The sequence below is a fragment of the Nematostella vectensis genome, chromosome 6, assembly GCF_932526225.1.
Source record: "Nematostella vectensis chromosome 6, jaNemVect1.1, whole genome shotgun sequence".
NCBI lineage: Eukaryota > Metazoa > Cnidaria > Anthozoa > Actiniaria > Edwardsiidae > Nematostella > Nematostella vectensis.
In genome coordinates, this window is record NC_064039.1 from 2,765,176 (window position 1) to 2,790,094 (window position 24,919).

The 24,919-nt window shown below is 41.1% G+C and overlaps 4 protein-coding genes across 6 annotated transcripts; 2 read left to right on the forward strand and 2 right to left on the reverse strand.

Moving 5' to 3' along the window:
- Positions 1 to 505: 505 nt before the first annotated feature.
- On the forward strand, positions 506 to 10,453 carry LOC116619429 (cilia- and flagella-associated protein 99). Of its 2 annotated transcripts, none has more exons than XM_048729306.1 (26): positions 506 to 880; positions 996 to 1,070; positions 1,205 to 1,274; positions 1,365 to 1,459; positions 2,084 to 2,137; positions 2,238 to 2,296; positions 2,493 to 2,581; positions 2,670 to 2,728; positions 2,812 to 2,838; positions 2,952 to 3,032; positions 3,200 to 3,306; positions 3,715 to 3,760; positions 3,919 to 4,007; positions 4,082 to 4,151; positions 4,310 to 4,354; positions 4,423 to 4,512; positions 4,737 to 4,795; positions 5,518 to 5,600; positions 5,677 to 5,729; positions 6,021 to 6,101; positions 6,358 to 6,417; positions 6,484 to 6,567; positions 6,874 to 6,953; positions 9,794 to 9,965; positions 10,051 to 10,172; positions 10,334 to 10,453. In XM_048729306.1, exons 1-26 carry the CDS (start codon positions 770 to 772, stop codon positions 10,365 to 10,367), a joined length of 1,995 nt encoding a protein of 664 aa, XP_048585263.1. In that variant the 5' UTR covers positions 506 to 769; the 3' UTR covers positions 10,368 to 10,453. The 2 variants fall into 2 exon arrangements, with proteins under 2 accessions (XP_048585263.1, XP_032240106.2); XM_032384215.2 differs by having other exon boundaries at positions 507 to 880; positions 10,286 to 10,453.
- LOC5514640 (extracellular calcium-sensing receptor) lies at positions 10,188 to 15,824 on the reverse strand. The gene is made up of 3 exons (XM_048728906.1): positions 14,264 to 15,824; positions 13,914 to 13,922; positions 10,188 to 13,850 (listed from the first exon to the last, which is right to left on the reverse strand). Exons 1-3 carry the CDS (start codon positions 14,717 to 14,719, stop codon positions 11,745 to 11,747), a joined length of 2,571 nt encoding a protein of 856 aa, XP_048584863.1. The 5' UTR covers positions 14,720 to 15,824; the 3' UTR covers positions 10,188 to 11,744.
- A 185-nt stretch (positions 15,825 to 16,009) lies between these two features.
- LOC5514641 (extracellular calcium-sensing receptor) lies at positions 16,010 to 19,814 on the forward strand. The gene is made up of 2 exons (XM_001634705.3): positions 16,010 to 16,453; positions 16,811 to 19,814. The coding sequence occupies exons 1-2, from the start codon at positions 16,010 to 16,012 to the stop codon at positions 18,920 to 18,922; spliced, it is 2,556 nt and encodes an 851-aa protein (XP_001634755.2). The 3' UTR covers positions 18,923 to 19,814.
- LOC5514642 (HIG1 domain family member 2A, mitochondrial) lies at positions 19,312 to 24,867 on the reverse strand. Of its 2 annotated transcripts, none has more exons than XM_001634771.3 (2): positions 24,712 to 24,867; positions 19,312 to 19,747 (listed from the first exon to the last, which is right to left on the reverse strand). In XM_001634771.3, exons 1-2 carry the CDS (start codon positions 24,833 to 24,835, stop codon positions 19,572 to 19,574), a joined length of 300 nt encoding a protein of 99 aa, XP_001634821.1. In that variant the 5' UTR covers positions 24,836 to 24,867; the 3' UTR covers positions 19,312 to 19,571. The 2 variants fall into 2 exon arrangements, with proteins under 2 accessions (XP_001634821.1, XP_032240107.1); XM_032384216.2 differs by lacking the exon at positions 19,312 to 19,747 and adding an exon at positions 22,296 to 22,764.
- Between the last annotated feature and the right edge of the window lie 52 nt (positions 24,868 to 24,919).

Genomic DNA, 24,919 nt, shown 5'->3' on the forward strand with positions numbered 1-24,919 from the left:
ACTTTATGCATTTCAATTTCCCAGAAACGGTTGATTGGCTCCAGCGTACTCTATGGAAGATCATTTTTACAGCGTTTCTAAAAAAGGAAGGTATTTTCGGTCAAAAAGATTTCCGAAACATTCTTTGCCGGATCACATTGCTCAAGATGGATCGAGCGTAAGACTCTTGTTGCTAGGAAACGTGAGCGCTAACCAATCAGAGGCGTGTCTAAAAATAACTGCTTGTTCTAAAAATAGCTTTCACGGACGACATCATTGGAACATACACTAATTGGATTGATACCAGAAAATGCATATGGCATCTCCCGCGTTGTTACTCAAAAGCACACATGGATTACATTATACGAAGTGTTTGTCAAGTGTAAAAGATGGGTTACAAAACAATGCACATGTAACTATAAGGTTAGCAAAGGCAAGAAAAAGGAAAAAGATAAGTCCTTACCGTTTTGGCTTTTGGGATACCTGTCTAACTCGCCTCGATCTGAGGTCGGTGCTTCTCGGCTGCGTGGTACTGGGTCCGTTGCCTGGCAAGTGTAAACTCACTGATTCATTAAAAAAACACAAAGTGAAGCCGCGGATCCAAATTTCAACGAATTCTAGCTGAATTGTGCGATTCTAAAGCATATAAACAATTGCTTATACGGGGAATATTGATAACATCAAAGAGGGGGAAAGAAATCTACGTTTTGGTAAATATACACGAGAGGATACCTCATTATTTTGCCGCCATTTTGAACGGTTCTATGCCTTCTTGGTGAAACTGTCGAACATGAAAAAGCACAAACAGCTCGTGGCTTCGTGTGTAAAGCTTTTGGATTCTTTCAACCCTGTTATTCATGGAGCTCAAGAATTTGTTGACGAATATTTATCATCCCACAAGGTAAGTTTGTGTTTTCATGTTTAGAGTTTAGAATCATAAACTTTGACAAGAGTTACAATTTTCTAGTCCTATTCTGACCATGATCATGGATGTTTCTCTTTGGATTTGGTTACAGAATTTGGAAGAGGGTGATCAAGTTTTTATCACTGAAGTATTTTCTGGATGTGTGCAACACACAAGCATTTTAAAGGTAACATTTATTTTTGTCTAATTATCCTTATCCCAAGTGCCTCTGCAAATATGCAAAGACACTACACAATATTTATTACAACTCTAATATAACTATAATATAACTTAACTCTCGATATGTTGTTGGACTTCTAGGTTGTGGTAGATGCTTATTATGCTGATGTTGGCAGGACTTGTTTGCGGGCTGATAAAAACCTTTATGTTGGTAAATACAATCCAATTGATGGTTAGGTTGTTGAGTTGTTTTACATCACTGGTGGATTGCAAGTGCTCAAAACCTTTTCTTCTTTTTCAGTACTGGCTTATTTGGCACTTTATAGATTAGATGAACTTGGAGTGGCTCAATTTAGAAAGTTTATACTTTCACAAGAATCAAATAAAATGTATAGGGTATGTTGATTGTAGAGAATAATTAATTATTACAAATAATTACAACTTAAGGTAAAGATTCAGTGGAAACCTAAACCTTAATGTTTTACCTAACAATAATAAGTGATATTTATGTAGAAATGACTAGGCATTAGTCCCTGAGAAACTCTGAAGGCCTATTTTCACTAGCAAAGAAAATAAAGGTGTGAGAAGCTTATTTCGCTCATACATATGAAAATCAGTGTAAAGGAGAGGCAAGCAAAAAAGGAAGAAACAAAACTGGCCCTCTTTTTTCCTTAGTTCATCGATTTAAACACACATGGAAGCCCTTACATCTCTGCTTCCTTCTATGTTTTCTTCAATAGTGAAATGCCTTTTTCAGTGTTCACTTATGCTGACCCATTTTTTTAACAATTATAAAAATTAGCAGAGACACCTATATGTAAATTATGTCTGCTGCTATTTTCTGTGAGAGGTTTTGCTGGCCAATATTTACTTGAATATGATCCTGCCGCCACCCCTTCATCTTCCCCATTCGCATCAATGCGCCTGCATTGCCAGTTATGACACCTCTTAACCTTTGAACAGTTAGATTAGGTTGCATCTTTTGAATTCCCAGGTTGAAACTATGTCTTTTTTTTTTAGTATTTATCATTTATTTTTAATAAAGACAACATACAAGGCTGGATGAAAGCAGAGGTACATAGCTTTGGACAAAAGAATATAGTTCAACTATTTTGAATTCTATTATTTTTTATAGTAAATACAATGATAATTATGATATTTTGTTTTGTTTTAGTGGTGCAAGCATTATGAGCATAGCTATGTCCAGACCAATCTCATATCTCCCCTAATAAGGTTAATTGCTTTATTGTTTTATTTATGCATGTTTTTTTGTCTATGCCTTGATATTATATTTTAAAAGGATAAAGGATATAAATGTCAGTTTACTCTTAGCTAACTAACACTTCGAGTGTTATGTAAATGCAACGATTACATTGTGGCCATGAATACCTTGTGTTTCATTGTAAAAATGTTTGTTATAATAAAACAGGTGGCTTCCAGAGCTACAAGAACTTGTACAAAAGTTAGAAGACAAAATGGCCAACAGACAGAAAGAAAGACCATCCAAGCCAGCGACAGGTATGGCACAGAGTTGTTGAGTTGTCAATTAACAATTATTCTTGTTAATGATTTCTTTTCTATATATATGGTGCTCTTACATTTGCAGAACCTGAGCCATTCAATTTGACAAAACCTCAGCCGCGGATGATTCCCATGCCTGAAGTGGTAATATGCCATCTCTTTTCAAAATTTATTACCTTTTCCTTTAAGATATCATGATATTAAGGCTCTGTTGTGATTTTTTATAGATTCCTACACTTCACCGACACAATCCTGTAAGTTTCATCTTTTGTTCAGTTGTATTTATCAATTAGTCTACTTGTATTGCAACGACTATTTATGCAAATATTCTATACAGTCCTAAATGGCTTTATAATTTTTCTTCTAGGTTCCTGAGACGACCTACAAACCACCAGTGGAACAAGATGTTATAACAAAAATAAGAGAAGAAAATCGGAAAAAGGCTGAGGTAAGGACAGTCCCTGCTTAAATGTGTATGGAATACAAAAAATGTGCTCACCTACAGGCTGATACTGACATGATACTTAATGTGAATCATTTTTTGGTAACACACTAGTATCTCATATCTTTCCCATTTTTTTCATGGTTAACATTCTGCTTATATTTTGTTGGCAGGATGAGTTGATGAGGTCATCTGTTAGACAGTTCAATTGTGCAAGTGCAGAGAAATCTGCCAAAACCAGACGAAGAATGCAGAAAATTGAGCAAGAAGAGAGCTCAAAGTAAGGGCAATGTATATATCATTTTTTCTTAACATTTTCCTTATGCACTGACCAACACCTGACAATATGCAGCTTTCACAATTTGACCTTTCCTTTTGTTGTCTCCTTTTTACTTCTCTTCTCTTCTTCTGTTTTCCTCCTTCACCTCCCTCTTCCATCTTCTTTATACTAACATTACCCTCAACATGATATCATAATGTACTATCCATATACCATCCATTGTCATATGAACACAATCTTATCTTCATCCTTTTTGTCATAGTTGTGATCATCATCATCATCATTAACTTCACCAACATAATTATTACCCTCATCAACCTCCACAATATCACCACAACTTCCACCATCATCATACACATTTTCAGCTTCAACGGCATTCTCCTTATCATTATTTTGTTGTCTTTGCAGGCTGCAGTTCAACAAACCCAAAGCATCTGAGATGCCACCAATTCTGGTACATTTATTTCAATTTTATACTGCTACTTTCATACCTTTAATAAAGATTAAGAGTTCCATTTTTGATCATCCAGGGGTTTCATTAGGACAGGGCGGAAGCGCCAGCTATTTTCCACCTTAATTTCCTATTTTTTTAATTACATTGATATGTTTTAGGGTGGAAATATCCCAATCAGGCTCAACGCTGCAGCGATTATGAGGGAAGGGATACTCTTTGAGAAGAAAGAAGAGGAAGAGCTAAAAAAGTAAGCATATTGCTCATTTATAATTGCTTAAAAGTAGCATTTTTTTATAACTGCATGATGTTATTTTGTTATAGGCTTGAAGAATATGAGAAAGGTGGACGTGATCCATCAGAATTTCTTAAATGGCAGGAAACAATGAGAAAGGTGTGTTACGTTATTTTAACTATTTTCTTGTCCTCGCATAAAGATTGACCGTTTTTGATTATTGACATACCATATTAAAGCTATTGCATCACCTACTGTACAGTTGCTATTTTCGTCATCATCCATGACTGAACTATGTAAACGTTTTCTTTTCTTAGAATGACATGGAAAGAGAATTGGCAGAAATTGAGAAGAGGCGCTTGGTAAGTAAAATAATTGATTTATTCAGTTTTCCAGGGTAAAACCTTATGATTTTTCCCTCTTTATTCAGGAAGGCAAGCTAAGTTATGAAGATGCCATCCTTGCACGGCAGAATCTCATCAAAGACAATAAGCAAAAAGTATCTGAAATTAAGAAACAGGTATGATAAAACGGATTTAAACATCTATCTTCATCAGCCTGTTTGTTTGCATCTGTCCATACGTTTTTTTCTGTCTGTCTGTCCATCCATTTTTCTGTCTATCTGTCTGCCCATCCCTCTTTCCGTCAGTCTGTCCATTGTCCATTCTGGTATTCTACCTGTCCCTCTATTTTACCTCTATTTTACTTTCTGTTTGTGTAGACTGTAGACTTTTTTATCTTCAGACCCAGGAGATGATGAACCGCTATCTCCAGCAGAAGCTTGAGAATGAGCATGAGATGAGGTACATGGTCACATGGCCTTTCCTTATTTGGCGTTTGTAGATAAAACACCTTATATTGTCATATGGCCTTCCCTTATTTGGCATTTGTAGATAAAACACCGTATATGGTCATATGGCTTTCCCTTATTTGGCATTTGTAGATAAAACACCTTATATGGTCATATGGCCTTCCCTTATTTGGCATTCGTAGATAAAACACCTTATATGGTCATATGGCCTTCCCTTATTTGTCATTTGTAGATAAAACACCTTATATGGTCATATGGCCTTCCCTTATTTGGCATTTGTAGATAAAACATCTTATATGGTCATATGGCCTTCCCTTATTTGGCATTAATTTGTAGATAAAACACCTTATACGGTCATATGGCCTTCCCTTATTTGGCATTCGTAGATAAAACACCTTATATGGTCATATGGCCTTCCCTTATTTGGCATTTGTAGATAAAACACCTTATATGGTCATATGGCCTTCCCTTATTTGGCATTTGTAGATAAAACATCTTATATGGTTATATGGCCTTCCCTTATTTGGCATTTGTAGATAAAACACCTTATATGGTCATATGGCCTTCCCTTGTGTGCGATTTGGTAGACAATTCGAGTATTATCCAACTGTTTACATAAAACTAATCAGCTGGTTATTGGATTTATCATTTCTCATACCATGTGTGCTATACCATATTATCAATTTGACCTGTGGCAATGCTTTCTGTTGACAGGAAACTAGTTGAAAACACAATGGAAGGCCACCAGAATACGAAAGAAGCACGGAAAAAGCTCCAAGACTATAAACATAAAATCGGTAAAGATTGCATTTGTTCCATTATGTATGTGACTTTGGTTCATATGTCCGACATAATTGCTTTTTCGATTTTCAGTAAAAGAAATTGCAAAGGAAAATCAAGAAATGATGAAAAAAGCTTTGGAACAGGTGATTGAATTTAACAGAGACTTAATTTAATTAATTTAATTTTGAAAGGCCCCGACTAGGCCTTGGGCACTCATGGTTCCAGATGCAAGGCTGTAGAGACAGCTAAGAAAACAGTGGGGGGGGGGGGGGGGGCAGCCACACCCTACTGGTCATTTCCAGCATCTATGGGCGCTGCAGCATTGTGAAGTTACTCCTTGAGTGATAATTGTGCTCTTTTGTAACTCGAGTAGTAGTACTCTACTGACAATAATTACTGATCGCTTACTGAGGTTTCCTTGTGGATTGTTTCAGGCTGAGGAGGAAATGCGCCAAAAAGCAACATTGATAGCCAAGATTCGTGCAATCGAAAGTGTTCCAGTCATCAGATTCAAGGTAAGTCGTGAACTGTTATCATAGAAACACCAGAGCTTTTTCGTTTTACATCCAGACCATCAAAACCTTGGACAGATGGAATATGTATGGAATGTTTGTTCTGACAAATCACATGGAAGACCTTTGAACATGCGCCAGAAAGTCTCAGAATCCTAAGAAAACAATTAACATCGACTCAAATTTTGGCTGTTCACGGTTTTACAGTTCGCGCTGCACAAAGTGTATTGCTTGAAATTAACGTGGATTTCTCTAACAGTATGTGGACCTCACTGAGACTTCTGGAGCGGGCCTACTCGGAGAGATGTCTGTCGCTGAGGTAAGTGTTGATCACTTGTTTTAATCTTGGGAGATGTTTGAACTTTATTGGTGTTTTATTTTATAGTTAAGGGAACGGTTGGCGCTGTTAAAAACAGCGGAGGAGGAGGAAAAGGAGAAGAAACGAGACTCCATATTACAGTCTAAAGTGGTAAGTGGATAGGTTTCCCCATCATCAAACGATGCAGCAGCAGCCAGCATATTCATCGATATATAGTCATCAAGACGTCTTTTTCTTCATCTGTATCACAAACCACATAAGAGTTACTATCGCTGTAATAATCACGACTGTAGGAGCTATTATCATTACCATCTTTAGAAAGTCAGCAGAAGACAGAACTTCGACATCGGCACCACAAGGCACTGTTATCGGTAGCACAATCATTGTCTGCAGCACACCATATCATCATCAGGCAGCAAACGCTTGCTGTTTACATTGATATTATCATATTTTTAGGAGAAAGACCAGTTGCTGATGGACACATTAGAAACAATTGCCAAACATCGAGCAGACAAGAGTCGTCAGGCTGCTGTCAGGTGGTGTCAACAGACGATCATAACAATCTTACGCTGCTTATATTTTGTCGATGCGTGTTCATCGACGATCATTGCGATCTTATGTACCTCACTTAGGGTCATCAACAGGAGATCATTGTGATCTTGCGCGACTAGTAGTTAGTCAGAGTGGCAAGCAATAGACGATCACTCCGATTTAACGCAGCTTTGAAGCAGTGAAAAAGATCTTTGTCCCAAAATTGGAATTCGCTTTTTCGCATTGAGTGATCAAAGAAAGTACAAGGCGAGATTAAAACGGTCAGACAAGCGCTTATAGTCCAGTCAATCTGTGGTTTCAGGTGGAAGTAATTGCAATAGAATTTCTCTCAACGGATTTTGAACAAGTAATACATCCTAGTTAACATACTAAAAGTCCCCAAAAATCCCTTTGGTGGAACATCCTGAAATTTGTGATTTTTTTGACCAATGGTCTTTCAGTACATTTGAAAGACCATTGGTCAAAGTCAATTAAATACCCAGTTTGGATATCGAAACAAAGCAAATTGCTCCTGTTTTATATCTTTTTCCAATATTTCTGCAATCCAAAAAAAAAACCACAGGGTACCCGCGTCGAAAACACTAAACAAGTTTGAAAATTCAATCAAGCCTGAATCAGAGAATTTCAAAGGTCATTGGACAAAAATTACTAAAGACACGAATTCTAGTATCGAAATAAAGCAACTTGTCCATGTTTCATTTCTATTTTGAATATTTTCTCCACAAATGTATTTCTGCATCCTCGCGTCAGTTACTGAAATTTGTATAGAAAACAAACTTACATGTGACAGCAACTCAGTAGTTAGGGTTGTTATAGAAGGCATGGCCTCTCGTCGCCTCCCAGTGACTTCCGGGGTCCCTCAAGGAAGCCTAATAGGCCCCCTTCTATTTAGGACCTACATCAACGATCTAGCAGACGCCACAGACAAAGGCACACCGCTATATACTCAGACGACACAAAGCTATACCGAAGAGTCTCTTCGATAAAGGACTGTGGAGCTCTTCAGGATGACCTGACAAGTCTAACATTTAAAAAGATCTCGGGGGCACAATATCGAGCAATCTTTCATACACCCACATTCTATTTGTGGTGTCCAAGGCCAACAGAATACTTGGTCTGCTCAAAAGAACATGTGTCCTAATTACAGATACAGGGTCAGGCGTACTATATACCTGTCCCTTGTCAAGTCGCAGCTATGTTTCGCCACTGAAGTCTGGTCCCCCGGCAGCGTAAGACTTAAAATGTCCTCCTAGAAAGAGTTAAAAGGCGAGCCACCCGTTGAATTCTTAGTTCCAAGATCGGAGACTTGAGCTATAAAGAGCGACTTCTAAAACTCGATCTACTACCCTTGGTCAACGACTGAGAGGCGAAAGACCTAATCTTTTTTTTAAACTAGTGTAACTTCGAAATGACCGACCTGAATGTTCAACTTTTTGTCACTTTTGTAAATCATAATCGTACTCGTAACCTGAACCCAACCTTAACTTTATCTCCGGCTCTTTGCAGAACAACTACGTTCCAAGCATCTTATTTCAATCGTATTGTAAAACCATAGAATCTAGTATGTAACTTAACTCAGTTCAATATGTTCTCTGGCCTACTCGCGCTTATAAATATTTCCTGAAGAATCATTATCAGACCCTCCTTGCCAATGTTTTCAACGTAGACTTACCCTGTACATGGTCCATCGCACGAATCTGTGACTGCCACCACAATTTTTTTTATATTCATTTTATTTCCAATTTGTTTGTTTGAGGGTACGTCTTGCATGGACCCTGTGCCCGTTTACGTATGACCCCCCCATTGGTCATCTTTGTTGTCTAATAAAGCTATTGAAGACTATTCTAGTAATCAGTAACACTTTTGTGTTTTTTGAGGTTTTAAACCCAGCCTAAAGAAAGCAAATGCAATCCAATTTGTGCATTTGCACCGCACCATTTCTAGCTGTCGTGCGACGTTTGGAAAGTGTAATGGTCAGACTTGTCACAATTCTGGACTAATCGAGCTAGAGCTAGACGTTCAGTTTCATTAGAAGTGTAAGTAGCTTTCTCTAGGCTGGTGTAAAACCTCAAGAAATTACAAAAGTGTTCCAGGTTACCGCTGTATTACATGTATTGAATAGGCTACCTACTGAGCTGATGTCACATATAAGTTTGTTTTTAGACAAAAAGAAATTTTAGAAATTTTAGACAAATTTCAGTCACTGACGCGAGTGCGAAGAATGCAGAAATACATTTGTGGAGAAAATATTTGAAATAGAAATAAAACATGTAAAAGTTGCTTTATTTCGATTCTAAAATTGTGTCTTTAATCATTTTTGGCCAATGACCTTTGAAATTTACTTATTCAGACTTGTATTTTCAATTTTTTCAGGGTTTTCGGCGCGGTTACCCTGTGGTTTTTGGAATACAGAAATATTGGGAAAAACAGGGGCAATTTGCTTTGTTTCGATATCCAAACATTGTCTTTAATCAACTTTGACCAATGGCATTTTCAATGTACTGATTGAGATGTGTATTTTTTTTTCCGTTTTAACAACGCGGGTATCCTGTGTTTTGCTCCGAAATGGAAAAGTCACATATTTCAAGATGTTCCACCATAGGGATTTTTGGAGACTTTTAGTATGTTAACTAGGTTGTATCATTTGTTCAAAATTCGCTGAGAGAAATTCTATTGCAATAAGTTCCACCTGGGCCATAAAAATTTAATAGATTGACTGGACTATTAGTCGATGATGTAATGTTCAAACTTCTAAATCATAGGGACCACATTTTTTGTGTTTTTTTTTAAATCGTCTTATAATTTCCTTGTATTTTTATTTTAGAGCCGAACAAAAGAAAGCCTCTGAGAAAAAGCTTCCGAAGGATCCGAAACTTTTAGAGCTCCAAGAAAAGCTGAAGGCCAAGAAAGAAGAACGAAGAATTGAAACGCAACGGCTAGCCGTCTCACCAAAGAAAGAAACGACACGAAGACAAAAGGCGCTGGAAGCACAAAAGGTAAAGCATTGAAGGTTTTTTTTTTTTTTTGCGATTGAACTGCAAATGATTTTTTTTAAACATCCCAAAAACAAATTTTCCTTAGAGTAAAATCGAGGAGTTGCGATGGCGCGAACTGGAAGGAACTCGCGAGAAAGCTGCTAAACTAAGAAGCGAGGGGCTCAATAGTAGAACGTCAGGGGGAGTGCGTCCCGTCACGTCTTTACGGTAACTATAACAGTATTTGCATGCGTTAGAATTTTATTAATTCAGAGTTTCACACACAAATCATAGGTAAAAGCATTTAACTAATAACTACTTGAATTTTTATCTTTTAACAGACCTCCAAGAACGACGACGAAACTTTTATCCTAGATGGAGGACCTATTCCATCCAAGAACGACGACGAAACTTTTATTCTAGATGGAGGACCTATGACATCCAAAGAATTACACTTAGCACTTATACTTAGTTTTATTTGTAAATACAGTAAAAGAGTTTTTATTATAGATGGTGTCTGCCTGGTTATTTTATATTGAAGTTAATCTAAGTCATCCTCTAGGAAATCGAATATTTGTCGGCCATGATTATAACTTTTCTAAGCAAACCAAACTTTCAGCTTTACTCGTGTCTTTGTCACGAGTATAAATGCCACGCCTTACTTCACGTACTACAAGGGGCTGTGCCGGACCTGAGGTAGGCTGGAACAAGTCCTCGTCCTGATTGGGGTGGCTAACAAATCCTCGTACTGATTGGGTTAGCTGGAACAAGCCCTCGTACTGATTGGGTTAGCTAGAACAAGTTTTAGTCCCGATTTGGGTAGCTGGAACAAGTTCTAGTCCCGATTTGGGTAGCTGGAACAAGTTCTAGTCCCGATTGGGGAAGATGACACAAGTTCTAGTCCCGATTTGGGTAGCTGGAACAAGCCCTAGTCCTGATTGGGGTAGCTGGAACAAGTTCTAGTCCCGATTTGGGTAGCTGGAACAAGCCCTAGTCCCGATTTGGGTAGATGGAACAAGCCCTAGTCCCGATTGGGGTAGATGGAACAAGCCCTAGTCCCGATTTGGGTAGATGGAACAAGCCCTAGTCCCGATTTGGGTAGATGGAACAAGCCCTAGTCCCGATTTGGGTAGCTGGAACAAGCCCTAGTCCCGATTTGGGTAGCTGGAACAAGTTCTAGTCCCGATTTGGGTAGATGGAACAAGTTCTAGTCCCGATTTAGGTAGCTGGAACAAGTTCTAGTCCCGATTGGGGAAGATGACACAAGTTCTAGTCCCGATTGGGGTAGATGGAACAAGCCCTAGTCCTGATTGGGGTAGCTGGAACATGTTCTAGTCCTGATTGGGGTAAATGGAACAAGTTCTAGTCCCGATTGTGGTAGCTGGAACAAGCACTCGTGCTGATTGAAGGGCAGTCTAGTCGATGCGAATATGCGTCCAGGGAATGGTCAGGACACATCGTGTATGTTGTTTAGATCCTAGACAAGAAATCCAACTGGTCCAATTGTTTGTCGAGGTGATTTTATAGCCGCCATCTTGGATTTTGAGCAAAATAAAAAGCGGGGAGAAGGAGGAGCTCTCTCTCCTCCCTGCCCCCTCCCCCGTTCTTCATTTTTGCTCAAAATCAAAGACGGCGGCTACGAATCGCTCGAGGCCGGTTTTTCACTTTAAAGCACCGGGTAAACGCTTGTATTGCAGGCTAAACTGTCTGAGAACAGTTTCTCGGAAAATTTGAAAGTACGACATTTTCTCTATGAGAATTTTTAGAAAACCTCAGCATAATTGAACTTGGGCTCTTGGTTTATGGCGCAGGGTCGACCTTGTTACTTATTTTTGACAAGGAGCTAGCGAGGTAAAGCGAAAATTGCCCCACCTCTGCTTTGACAGATTCCGTCGTGTTCTGCTCCGGGTGACGCAATATGATGAATACTTTTGGAAAGAACAAGTACCCAAGCAGACCATAGCCAATCAGGAGCGCCGTGGCACTTGCCACGATAGTGGTGTAGAAGCCCTCAAGGGCCGAGTCCACAGGGTAATACGCTATCCACGACACCAGCAGAACGTACAGAGAAAAACCGATGTAACGAGTTTCATTGAAATTGTCCGGCAGCTTGCGGGCCTTGAATGCGTACAGCGTGCACAGGAGAGACATAAAGATGAAGTAGCTGAACATGACGGTTCGGATGATCAGACCTGTGCTTGTTGTGTATGGCAAGCAGCGAAGGAACATGTGTTTCTGGAAGGTGATGTCTTTTTTCACCTGCGGGGGGTCAAGAGCGAGCCACAGTAACGTCAAGATAAACTGGACCAGGTTCAAGAAGAACACCACTACCAGTTGGCGCTTGCGATCTAAGATGTACGTCCTGAACCAATGTGGCATGGCGGTTGTCTGGAATGCGCGCACGAGCCTGTTTGTCTTGAGGAAGAGCACCGAGACGCACGCCGTACAAGTCAAGTACCGCCACGGCTGTACCAGGTAGCAGACGGGAGCTGTAGGGTGCGCAAGGTGGAGGATGGGCATGAGAAGCGACAAGCTGATAATAAACAGCAAGAGGTAGCTCAGTTCTTGGTTGCTGCCTTTGACGACTGGAGTATCGTGATGTCTGATAAACACACCGAGAACTATCAGATTGAGTGCGAAGCCCACACCTGTTAGAAGCAGCACCACTGCCGCCGTGGTGTCCTCCCATTTGATGTTCTGCAGTGGAAGACTTACGCACTCTGTGTTGTCCTTGTTTGACATTTGCTCCTCACTGCAACGCGTACAGTTGGTCGAGCCTGGCTCTGAGCTCACGGTTCCTTCGGGACACTGGAAACATTCCCAGCAGCAGCGGTTAATGAAGGATTGTCTGGTGCCGGCAGGACACTTTTTACTGCACTCGGATGTTGGTACTACGTTCTTTTTCGTCTTCCACTTTATCAAAGTGTTGTTGACATCCAGTTGAGGTTCCTGGTCCGTCTTCCAGGAGCCGACATTCTTTATACAGTACCCGTCACAGTCATCTTCTTTACGAAAGTTCATAATATCGTAGTGCGCATTAATGGGGTCGCCTGAAGTCTTGAAGCTTACATTACCTGTCACGCCGCCAAACGTCAGGTTCTTCATACAATACAGAAGGGATTGCGCGACATTACTTGGCGTGACATTACGAATCGCGCCATGCCTGTATAACTTGTCAAGTCCATGAGCCACTGCGTGCACTGCATCAATCACGTACGGGACGTAGGCACTATACAGCTGCTGATAGCCTGCCTCTGAGACTCCCTTTAGTTGACAGTCTCCCTCGTGATCCAAGATGCATTTTCCAGCACCCTTCCAATACTCTTCCCACCATGGATTACCCATCTGTCTGGTTTTCTCCGGCGTCAAGTTTCTCAAGTGATTTCCAAACTCCAAGTCTCGATAATCATGCGGCAAGATTGCTAGCGATCCACCTAGAACTGAAGAGTACTTTTTTAGAATTTGGATACCAAAGGTAGCCATTGCTTCGCTTAGAAGAAACGTGCGGTCGGTCAAATTTTGTTTCGTCGCCTCGGCAAGGAAAGCATCAGTTTGGTCGTAGTTGCTCCAGAAGACAATTACCTTGAGTTCTGGTTTCAAGAGCAGTTTTCTGACGATTGTTTCTACCTTACCCTTGTATCCGGACCGCGTAAAGAACTCTACGAAGGAGATGCAAAATGTCTTCCTGTCGTACGCCTCTCTCTCGAGCGCGCGCACGCCGTACTGGCCGTAAGAGCCGTCATGCGCAATCGCCGCCACATACGCCCATTTGAAATGTTCTATGATGTCTGCCATGGCCTCGGATTGTCGGCTGTCAGGAGGAATAGTGCGGAAAAATGAGCTGTAGTAGGGTGAGCTGAGCTCATCACTCGTAGAGAATGGGCTGACGATCGGCATATTTTCAACCTAAAATAACAGAAATTGGAACAGAATATCGGCAGATAAATCCCCCCTCTCCCCAAAAAATACCAATTCACCCTATAAGAGAAAAGATGCATTATGAAAATGAAAATCCTTACTCCATAATTAAAAATAATACTTTTTAGAACAGTTAGTTTCACTATAATGAATGTGTCGTGATGTTTGTTTGTCTAACGAAATGAAAATGTTTTGATAGAGATATTTCCTCCGGCGACGAGACGTCAAAAATGAGAATAAAACAGATTTCTACGGAAAACTCTACTTCATCTATGCATGTAAGCTCGGAAATAACAAGGTAAAACATGATAGATTACTAACAAGGATCGATAGTCGGAGCATTTGAACCCTATACTTAACGAACGTCAGAAAATCCAATCTCACTATTATGGGATTTAAACAGCATATTTTACCTGAAACAGGCCAGCGATATTTCCAGTACTACTGGACTCCATGGATCCTATGACAGCGACTATAGGGTCCGTCAGATTTTCGAACTTCTCTCTACTTAAACCCTGCCGCACAAGCTCAATGTGGTCGTTGTTTGCCACGATACTGTACGCCCATTTCATAGCCAGCTTAGAGTTATAACAGTAATCCCTCACATCTAGACCAAGACTTATCCCAGGCAGTATATCCGTGAAGTTGTTGATGCGCTCTATAGCGTATGATATCGCCTCTATGTAGCCGAGTCCTAGGGTGTACAGCTCACCGCAGCCACCAGACGCCGTCTGCGAATGCACCGGTAGGATCACCCCGAGAGTGGCGTTGCCGGGACGGTAAAAGCGAGTTGTGGCCCGCGAAGAATATAAAGCGGTCTCTAACAGTAGGAATACGACCATCTGGGCAGCTCCCATCCCGTTGTTTCAATACCAAGAAACTCGGAGACACCACCTAGAGCTTCCAACTTCAAAGGCAAATGATTACTCTCGGTGCTAAGTTAATCTATTTGTCATTTCCTAAGGACACCTTACCATCTGCTAGAGATGATTGCTTCTATGATAAGAGCATTATCACACCCGTTTTGTGCGTTATTTCTTTATACATTAAACTAAAAATGTATAACTATAAAATATAGCCATCGGTTACATCAACTTTTATACAGATTTCACTTTCACAATTAGAAATGTGGCTTCCTTTTGAAACCAAAATATAACTTCTCGAACCTTTGAAACAGACTTTGAAGGGGATGTCTATATTTTCAGAAGAAAGCGATATTATAAAAATGGAATTGAAATAAGTGTTAATTTAAGATCAAGCGTCTGTGTATTGCTTTTATTTTAACTTTTATGGAAAAAAGCGAAGATAGTAAAAATTTTCTTAGTGGATTTTATAAGAAATCATTTTATTAGCAGTACGCTAGCTGTGGCAGGTTAGTAGTTCCGCTCGTGCCATTTGGGATGTTTAGTTTGTGAGAGAGCTGTTGATTTACAGCACATGAATTAATGATCAGTGAAAGTTACATCAATTATTAGGCAGCGGATCACTGGTTTTTTCCCCCACTCGTTAGATTTTTATTTTCGGAGTCGACAAGAAAAAGAATCACTTGATTTGTCCCCGCTGGTTCGTGCTCTAATGCATCTGCAAGGTGTCAATGCCGGAACCCCGTTATCGTGTCTAGAAGAGTTGGGTAGTAGAGATAGCCACTTTATTACCGCCTGTCATTTGACAAAATCCCATCGTCTTAGCATATCTCATTATTTCCTTCGACTTTTTTTATTAGAAGCACAGCTATAATATTTTAAGTAAACATAAATAACTTTAGGGTATCAATAACTGTCTCCACTGCCATTTCTGTATATTTTTGCAGTAACGAAACACTAAATATAGTTTCGAAACTACAATAGAATAACCCTTCGAGCTTCCTGTTGCTTTTATTACTATCGCATACGCTTAAGAAAATCATCATTTCATTTTACATGTATCTTATCCCGTGACCGTCAAAACTTGTCTTACTCTTTGAAAAATGGTGTCAAGAAGGATTCGGAATAGTTGATTTCCTTTTTTAACCTAAAAGCTGCTCTTGGACAACCTAAGCGATGAGTTGACATTGATTGATCTCGATTTAGCACGTCACACCAAGATAAACACGAACTAAGATATTTATTAAGTGACGCGGCAGGACGCGCGCCCTCAATGCTAACGGGATGGGAGCTGCCCAGATGGTCGTATTTCTACTGTTAGGGACCGCTCTATATTCTTCGCGGGCCACAACTCGCTTTTACCGTTCCGGCAACGCCACTCTCGGGGTGATCCTACCGGTGCATTCGCAGACGGCGTCTGGTGGCTGCGGTGAGCTGTACACCCTAGGACTTGGCTACATAGAGGCGATATCATACGCTATAGAGCGCATCAACAACTCCACGGATATACTGCCTGGGATAAGTCTTGGTCTAGATGTGAGGGATTACTGTTATAACTCTAAGCTGGCTATGCAATGGGCGTACAGTATCGTGGCAAACAACGACCACAATGAGCTTGTGCGGCAGGGTTTAAGTAGAGAGAAGTTCAAAAACCTGACAGACCCTATAGTCGCTGTCATAGGATCGATTGAATCTAGCAGCACTGCTTATGTGGCTGGGCTTTTTCAGGTATGCTTTCCGAGCTCAGAGTAAATCAATCTTATCTAAGCTTCCATGTCGCGCAGTCAGCCACTGCAAAGATAGATCTCAGCCCCAAAAAATATCCTAAATACGTTAAACTAAATGCAATATCTATCCTAAAGACAAGTTAGTTTGTTCGGTCCTTATTGTTAATATTCCGTATTTCTAAAGGTTGGTTGACACTGTAGACATACTTTTTTTCCTTTTGCTCGTATCTAATTAGGGATCTATACTTGACGACAATTAGCAAGTATTTGGCACGCCTTCCCTTCTCCTGCCTTTGCTCCTATATTGTCGATATTCTACGTATTCAACCTGAAATTGGACGATATTAACCGTTGATAGGTTGTGGACATGCCAATCGTCAGTCCGTTCGCGAGCAGTGAGGAGCTGAGCTCACCCTACTACAGCTCGTTCTTTCGCACCGTAGCACCAGACGGAGAGCAATCCAAGGCCATGGCAGACATCATAGAACACTTCAAATGGGCGTATGTGGCGGCGATTGCGCATGACGGCTCTTACGGCCAGTACGGCGTGCGCGCGCTCGAGAGAGAGGCGTACGACAGGAAGACATTCTGCATTTCCTTCGTAGAGTTCTTTACGCGGTCCGGATACAAGGGTAAGATAGAAACAATCGTCAGAAAGATCAAGCGAGCGAGTAACATAAAAGTTATCGTGTTTTGGAGTAACTTTGATCAAGCGGATGTTTTCCTGGAAGAAGCCCTGAAACAGAAACTTAACGATCGCACGTTTCTTCTCAGTGAAGCAATGGCGACGTTTGGAATGCAAATTATGCGAAAGTACACTTCAGTTCTAGGTGGATCGCTAGCAATCTTGCCCCACGAGTATCGAGACTTGGAGTTTGAAAATCACTTGAGAAACTTGACGCCGGAGAAAACCAGACAGATGGGTAATCCATGGTGGGAAGAGTATTGGAAGGGCGAGGGAGAGAGAAACCCAGAGGTACGCCGCTATGACACCACAGAGGATGATGAATCAGACTTCAAGGAGGTGTGGGGGGCACACACACCGTATGTCACGGACGCGGTGTATGCAGTGGCTCACAGCTTGGATAAGTTATACAGAACTACCCTAGATACAGGCCGACCATTCAATCAGGCAGAACCATCTAAACTTCTTCTATTTATGAGAAATTTAACTTTCCGCGGGGTCACTGGGAATATTCGATTTGAAAAATCGGGGAATCCGACAAATGCTTATTACGACGTCATGAACTTTCGAAAAAGAGTGCCAGGGGGCAAGTATTTTATCGAGAAGGTTGGATTTTGGAAGAGAGATCAGGTTTCTAAGCCACAGCTTCAAGTCAACGGCAAGTTGATTCAGTGGAAAACCGATACGAATGCTGTACCAACATCCGAGTGCAGTAAAAAGTGTCCTGCCGGCACCAAACAATCCTTCATTAACCGCTGCTGCTGGGAATGTTTCCAGTGTTCTGAAGGAACCGTGAGCTCAGAGCCAGGCTTGACAAACTGTACGCGATGCAGTGAGGAGCAAATGTCAAACAAGGACAACACAGAGTGCGTAAGTCTTCCATTGCAGAACATCAAATGGGAGGACACCACGGCGGCAGTGGTGCTGCTTCTAACAGGTGTGGGCTTCGCACTCAATCTGATAGTTCTCGGTGTGTTTATCAGACATCACGATACTCCAGTCGTCAAAGGCAGCAACCAAGAACTGAGCTACCTCTTGCTGTTTATTATCAGCTTGTCGCTTCTCATGCCCATCCTCCACCTTGCGCACCCTACAGCTCCCGTCTGCTACCTGGTACAGCCGTGGCGGTACTTGACTTGTACGGCGTGCGTCTCGGTGCTCTTCCTCAAGACAAACAGGCTCGTGCGCGCATTCCAGACAACCGCCATGCCACATTGGTTCAGGACGTACATCTTAGATCGCAAGCGCCAACTGGTAGTGGTGTTCTTCTTGAACCTGGTCCAGTTTATCTTGACGTTACTGTGGCTTGCTCTTGACCCTCCGCACGTGAGAAAAGACATCACCTTCCAGAAACACATGTTCCTACGCTGCTTGCCATACACAGCAAGCACAGGTCTGATCATCCGAGCCGTCATGTTCAGCTACTTCATCTTCATGTCTCTCCTGTGTACTTTGTACGCATTCAAGGCCCGCAAGCTGCCGGACAATTTCAACGAAGCTCGTTACATCGGTTTTTCTCTGTACGTTCTGCTGGTGTCGTGGATAGCGTATTACCCTGTGGACTCGGCCCTTGAGGGCTTCTACACCACTATCGTGGCAAGTGCCACGGCGCTCCTGATTGGCTATGGTCTGCTCGGCTGCCTGTTCCTTCCCAAGGCGTATATCATTTTGAGGCACCCGGAGCAGAACACCGTCGAGTCGGTTTCAGCAGAAGTGGGCAAGTTCTCGCTGGCAGTTAGCTCCACTAGTAAATCCTCACAGGGAAAAATTAATCCATCAACTTAGAATGCGACATTGGACATGTAACGGTGTTAAAAAATACAAGCCCATCATATGACGATCTGACGACAGACAATATTGTGTAGTCCCAGAAAATATCCATACTCCCATGGAGGGGGTCAGAGGTATGCCCCCCACCCCTCTGGAGTTTCCAACCCCCTGAAAAAAAAATACGATGACTGTTAAGGAAAAAGGGCAATTTACCCCCCCCCTCCCCTCTGGAAATTCCTGGCCGTTTGAACCCCCATCCCCCTATTTCTAATCCCCTACATGGGAAGTATGGATATTTTCTGGAACTACACATTAAATATCTTTGAAGCTGTTGTCGTTTTAAAAGTAGCTATTGACTGTTGTCAAAATCCTTTAGAGACATCAGGTTACAATAGTCTTTAACGTTATTTGTGGAAGTCTTTACTTATATAGCCTATTTAGCCTTGTAAATCTGTTTGCAAGTAATAACAAGTTCTCTATATACACATATAGCGAAGAAGAAGTAAACAATATTAATCCACTCAGAATAATTCTACCAATTTTTGCAGAGTTGATGCATTACACAAACACAAAATTGGATTTACAGTGTTTCAATAAATCGTCGCGATATTTTGTATTTCTATCAACACTTCTTTGCTAGCACGAAAGTAGTCTTGTGCCTTGCTCACTTTTTGTTGGCGTGGTCCTTCAGCATTGTATAACCCAAGCCTCCAATGACTGCTATTAATGTCGATCCTTGCGCCAATACACGCGCTCTCATCATCTGCTGTTGTACTTTCTGGTTTCCTCGTTTGAATGAAAGCAGTCCATAAACCAGTGCGCCGGCAGTCGCAAAGCAGCCTAGAAAGGTTTTAATTAACGGTCAAGATTATATTATATATTGGAAATTAAATATTTATTTCAAGTATGTATGTTTACATGAAATCCCTTATAACGAAACAGTAGGTAAAAAAAAACATACACAAGAAACACACTCTTTATCTGACTCGTTGTCATGGCCACATAAATGTTTTACGTATATCAGCTTCGCCTCAGCAATGAAATTATTACAATAAAAAAATTGGTTATCAAATATTGCCCCAAAATCGGTAAAAAAAACACCTCGCAGCCGTTCGTCATGATAGGCAGCGCTCGGAAGACTAGATTTAGGTGGGAAATTTCATTTTTTTTTCAATTTTCGGGCTGTCCGAAATTAATCGAAGCTTACAAGGACGGCATCCAAAGGATTTTTATTCTAATCGAAATAATGAGTTACTGCCCTTGACAAGTTCGCAGCCAAGATAGCTGTTACAATATTTTGGGATGTTCCATCAAAGGGATTTTATAGGATTTAAAAACTGTTTCTTCGATTATCATTATCATTTCCTTCAAAAGTTTCTTAACTCAGACAATAGAATGACTGAGATTTAATAAAAAGGCTATTTCTGAATGGAAGGACAAGGCAAGAGCTAGATCCCTTAGGTTATTCTGAGTAAAAATCACCCAAACAGCTCTTACACAGCTAAGATAAAAGGCAGCTAAGTGACATGGACTCCATTTCCCATGGCATTAAAAAAAACTGGTCGTCTACAAATTGATCGCAAGTAAAACTTGTTGTTCAGTTGCCAATTCAAAATTGTCAGGATTGTTTTCAGGAGGGGTTGTAACATGAAACAAAGGGTTGGTGGTTGTAGTTGGGGGGGGGGTTGTAACATGAAACAAAGGGTTGGTGGTTGTAGTTGGGGGGGGGGGGTTGTAACATGAAACAAAGGGTTGGTGGTTGTAGTTGGGGGGGTTGTAACATGAAACAAAGGGTTGGCGGTTGTAGTTGGGGGGGTTGTAACATGAATCAAAGGGTTGGTGGTTGTAGTTTGGGGGGGTTGTAACATGAAACAAAGGGTTGGTGGTTGTAGTTGGGGGGGGTTGTAACATGAAACAAAGGGTTGTTGGTTGTAGTTGGGGGGGTTGTAACATGAAACAAAGGGTTGGTGGTTGTAGTTGGGGGGGTTGTAACATGAAACAAAGGGTTGGTGGTTGTAGTTGGGGGGGGGGGGGTTGTAACATGAAACAAAGGGTTGGTGGTTGTAGTTGGGGGGGTTGTAACATGAAACAAAGGGTTGGTGGTTGTAGTTGGGGGGGTTGTAACATGAAACAAAGGGTTGGTGGTTGTAGTTGGGGGGGTTGTAACATGAAACAAAGGGTTGGTGGTTGTAGTTGGGGGGGGGGGGGGTTGTAACATGAAACAAAGGGTTGGTGGTTGTAATTGGGGGGGGGGGGTTGTAACATGAAACAAAGGGTTGGTGGTTGTAATTGGGGGGGGTTGTAACATGAAACAAAGGGTTGGTGGTTGTAGTTGGGGGGGGGGGGTTGTAACATGAAACAAAGGGTTGGTGGTTGTAGTTGGGGGGGGGGGGTGTAACATGAAACAAAGGGTTGGTGGTTGTAGTTGGGGGGGGGGGTTGTAACATGAAACAAAGGGTTGGTGGTTGTAGTTGGGGGGGGGTTGTAACATGAAACAAAGGGTTGGTGGTTGTAGTTGGGGGGGTTGTAACATGAAACAAAGGGTTGGCGGTTGTAGTTGGGGGGGTTGTAACATGAATCAAAGGGTTGGTGGTTGTAGTTTGGGGGGGTTGTAACATGAAACAAAGGGTTGGTGGTTGTAGTTGGGGGGGGTTGTAACATGAAACAAAGGGTTGTTGGTTGTAGTTGGGGGGGTTGTAACATGAAACAAAGGGTTGGTGGTTGTAGTTGGGGGGTTGTAACATGAAACAAAGGGTTGGTGGTTGTAGTTGGGGGGGTTGTAACATGAAACAAAGGGTTGGTGGTTGTAGTTGGGGGGGGGTTGTAACATGAAACAAAGGGTTGGTGGTTGTAGTTGGGGGGGTTGTAACATGAAACAAAGGGTTGGTGGTTGTAGTTGGGGGGTTGTAACATGAAACAAAGGGTTGGTGGTTGTAGTTGGGGGGGTTGTAACATGAAACAAAGGGTTGGTGGTTGTAGTTGGGGGGGTTGTAACATGAAACAAAGGGTTGGTGGTTGTAGTTGGGGGGGGTTGTAACATGAAACAAAGGGTTGGTGGTTGTAGTTGGGGGGGTTGTAACATGAAACAAAGTGTTGGTGGTTGTAGTTGGGGGGTTGTAACATCGAACAAAGTGTTGGTGGTTGTAGTTGGGGGGGGGGGGGGGGGGGGTCAAGCTCTACCCTAAACCTGCCACTACTAACATTCTTCTCTTGTTCAAAATTCCAAGTTGAGAAAGGTAGATGGGAATGTACCTTAGATACATAATTTACTTGCTGGAAATAGCTAAAAATATGTTATGATGCAGCCAGAGACTTCAATTTTCATAGGAAATTGATCTATGGGGCATATCCATGAGTAAACATGTATGCTAAATATGGGTGACAATGGTTAATGTCTTTTCATTTATTAGAAAATGAAACTAAGACAGAAAAATCCATTATGGAAGATCAGATATTCAAGCATAACAATAATTATACTTTTCTAAAACAAAATTTTATACACAAGTATCTAAGTAGGCCTTTTTAACAACTTTCAAAGAATGTCACATACAGTACATAATATTATACTGTGCCAAAGTTATCTTTACCACAAATAGATTTACTCTGTTTGGCACATTTACTCATGAATCAATGCATATCTGTTCTTAGCTTTAAGCTAATCTCTTTGGAGAATGGTTTTCTTCTTCATTAATCCTTCTTCCCCTTCAAAAGTGCATAACCAACACCTCCGACAAGTGCTACTATGGTGGAGCCTTGGGCTACCACTCTGGCTCTCATCATGGTCTGTTGCATACCCACGTCTCCACGTTTAAATGACAAAAGGCCATATACCAGGGCACTGACAGTAAGTGCACAGCCTGGAAGAGATGTAACAGTGACTATGCTATTCTGAGAACACAAGCAACATTTGAATTGTGCAAAGTCTTTTTATCTTGAAGTAATTATAACCATGAAAGAACATGAAAGGGCAAACATTGTTCCAAACACTTACACATATTGGAAAGGCAAACTGATAATAACTACAATAAAAAAACCTTGGAAAAAAAATCTTATAAAACTTTAGTCAGCACATACTGAACTTTATTATTGCCAATACTTACATGGCCTTGGGGATTTTTTATGTCATTGAAAATATAATTAATGCAACATTCTATACTAATATAAACATCTTAGACATCTTTGGGTTATCAATTGCTCAAAGACCAGTCTAGAGGACAGTAGAGACCTCCAGGGACAACAGGACATGAATACTTCAAGGATGTGAATGCTTTCTCAATGGAATTCCATAATGCCTTTTTAATATCGTCCTCTTATGAGGTCATCATCATTTTATCATGGTCCAACGGGCTGATTTATACAAATAAGCTAATTTGTCAGCCTGGTATCCATCACCTTTTTTCATCTATTTCTGAAAACCTGTTCCCTGCTAGCAGAGGCTTCTTTCCTTTGTATTTCGCTGGGCTGGCGTTCGCAAGGAAAAGGGACGTCTGCCATGGGTCGAAACTGTTTTCGTTGCGCATGCGTGAGCATTTCTAAGCGACCGCATGATGTGCCAAAACCTGTACCATTGCGCAAAAGCCATCAATATGCTAATTTTTGTCGCAAATTATGAATCAAACTCCGGTTAGTTCTCCTCTTAAAAAAAACAAACAAACAAAAAAAAAAACAACTGTTCAATTTCAATCACCTAAAACGTCACTAAAAAGATTGAGCAGCAAACACAGCAAAGACGAGTTTTGTCTTGTTTGTGGGATAAATTCCAAGACATCTGGGCAGGCGAGTTTCTTCAATGTAAATATCGCACAGTTGGACTCGAAGAAAATCTTACAAAACTTTTTGGTAAACTTAGATCAGCTAATTCTAGAAGAATATACAAAAGCTGTAAACGGTAGATTGACTCGTTAGTCAAACGAGAGAAAATTCTGAATGAAGACAAGGAATTGAATGGCTTCTTTTATAATTCGTCACGAGATATTTCAATGGAGGACGTCGTTTCGAATGCGGGCTTATTATCCCACAGCGGATATACGTTTCACGCATGCGCTAGTCATTGTGGGCTCAAATAGTGGCCAGTAAATAATGAACGGAGCATGCGCTCTGGATCTCCCGTCCACGATCGTGGACGGCGGTTTGATCAAACAAACTTGCGACCCATGGCAGAGGTATCTTTTCCACGCGCCAACGAAGTACAGAGAAAAGAGGCCTCTGCTAGCAGGGAAGAAAACCTGATGCCAATAGATGGAATTTTAGTTTCTTGCTTAATTATCAAGTTATTATTACGTATATATTTATCATAACTGCTTGTAAACGCTTTGGCTGACAGTTGGCCAGAGAAATCGGTTAAACTATAAATCAGCTTTTTATGACAAGGAAGACCCAAGCACTGTATCACGAGAAACATAAAGTGACAGATAATATATCGTTATAATATATTTTATTTTAAAATATCTAGCTTATCTTAGGAATTGAACAAGATAAGTTGAGTAGGCAACTGTTTCCAAAGCATCCTTTCCATGTGACCCTGTATTATTCTATGCACACGTATTCCCAATACTATTGGGTTTATAAATCATCAGTAAGAGGGATATATAAGGGTGCAATTGTAGTTAGCCTGCCCTTATAATCTAATCTATGAAAACCACGTTTGATATTGTTATGGTCGTCCCTGTTAATTTTTTCTCCGTTCTGTAGTTGTATGATCCTTCGAACCAGATACCATATAAATCTCGTTTTATGACGTAACGCAGGAACATTGGAGGGGTCATATTAGGAGGATTCCATAAAGCACTAATATATAAACTCACCTATTGGAACAAATGGGTTCTCTTTGACTTTCCTAGCGAATTTCTCTTTGGTTGTCTCATCCCTTGTGTTGTCAGGGATGTAAACTGCTTTCCTCGACTCCTCTGTGCTTTCGATAGGCGCCATATTTGTTTCGCTCAATTCGCAGGGGGTCGAGGGTAAATATTGTCGACTCATTCCCGCCACAGGAAACCCAAACATAATCTCAAA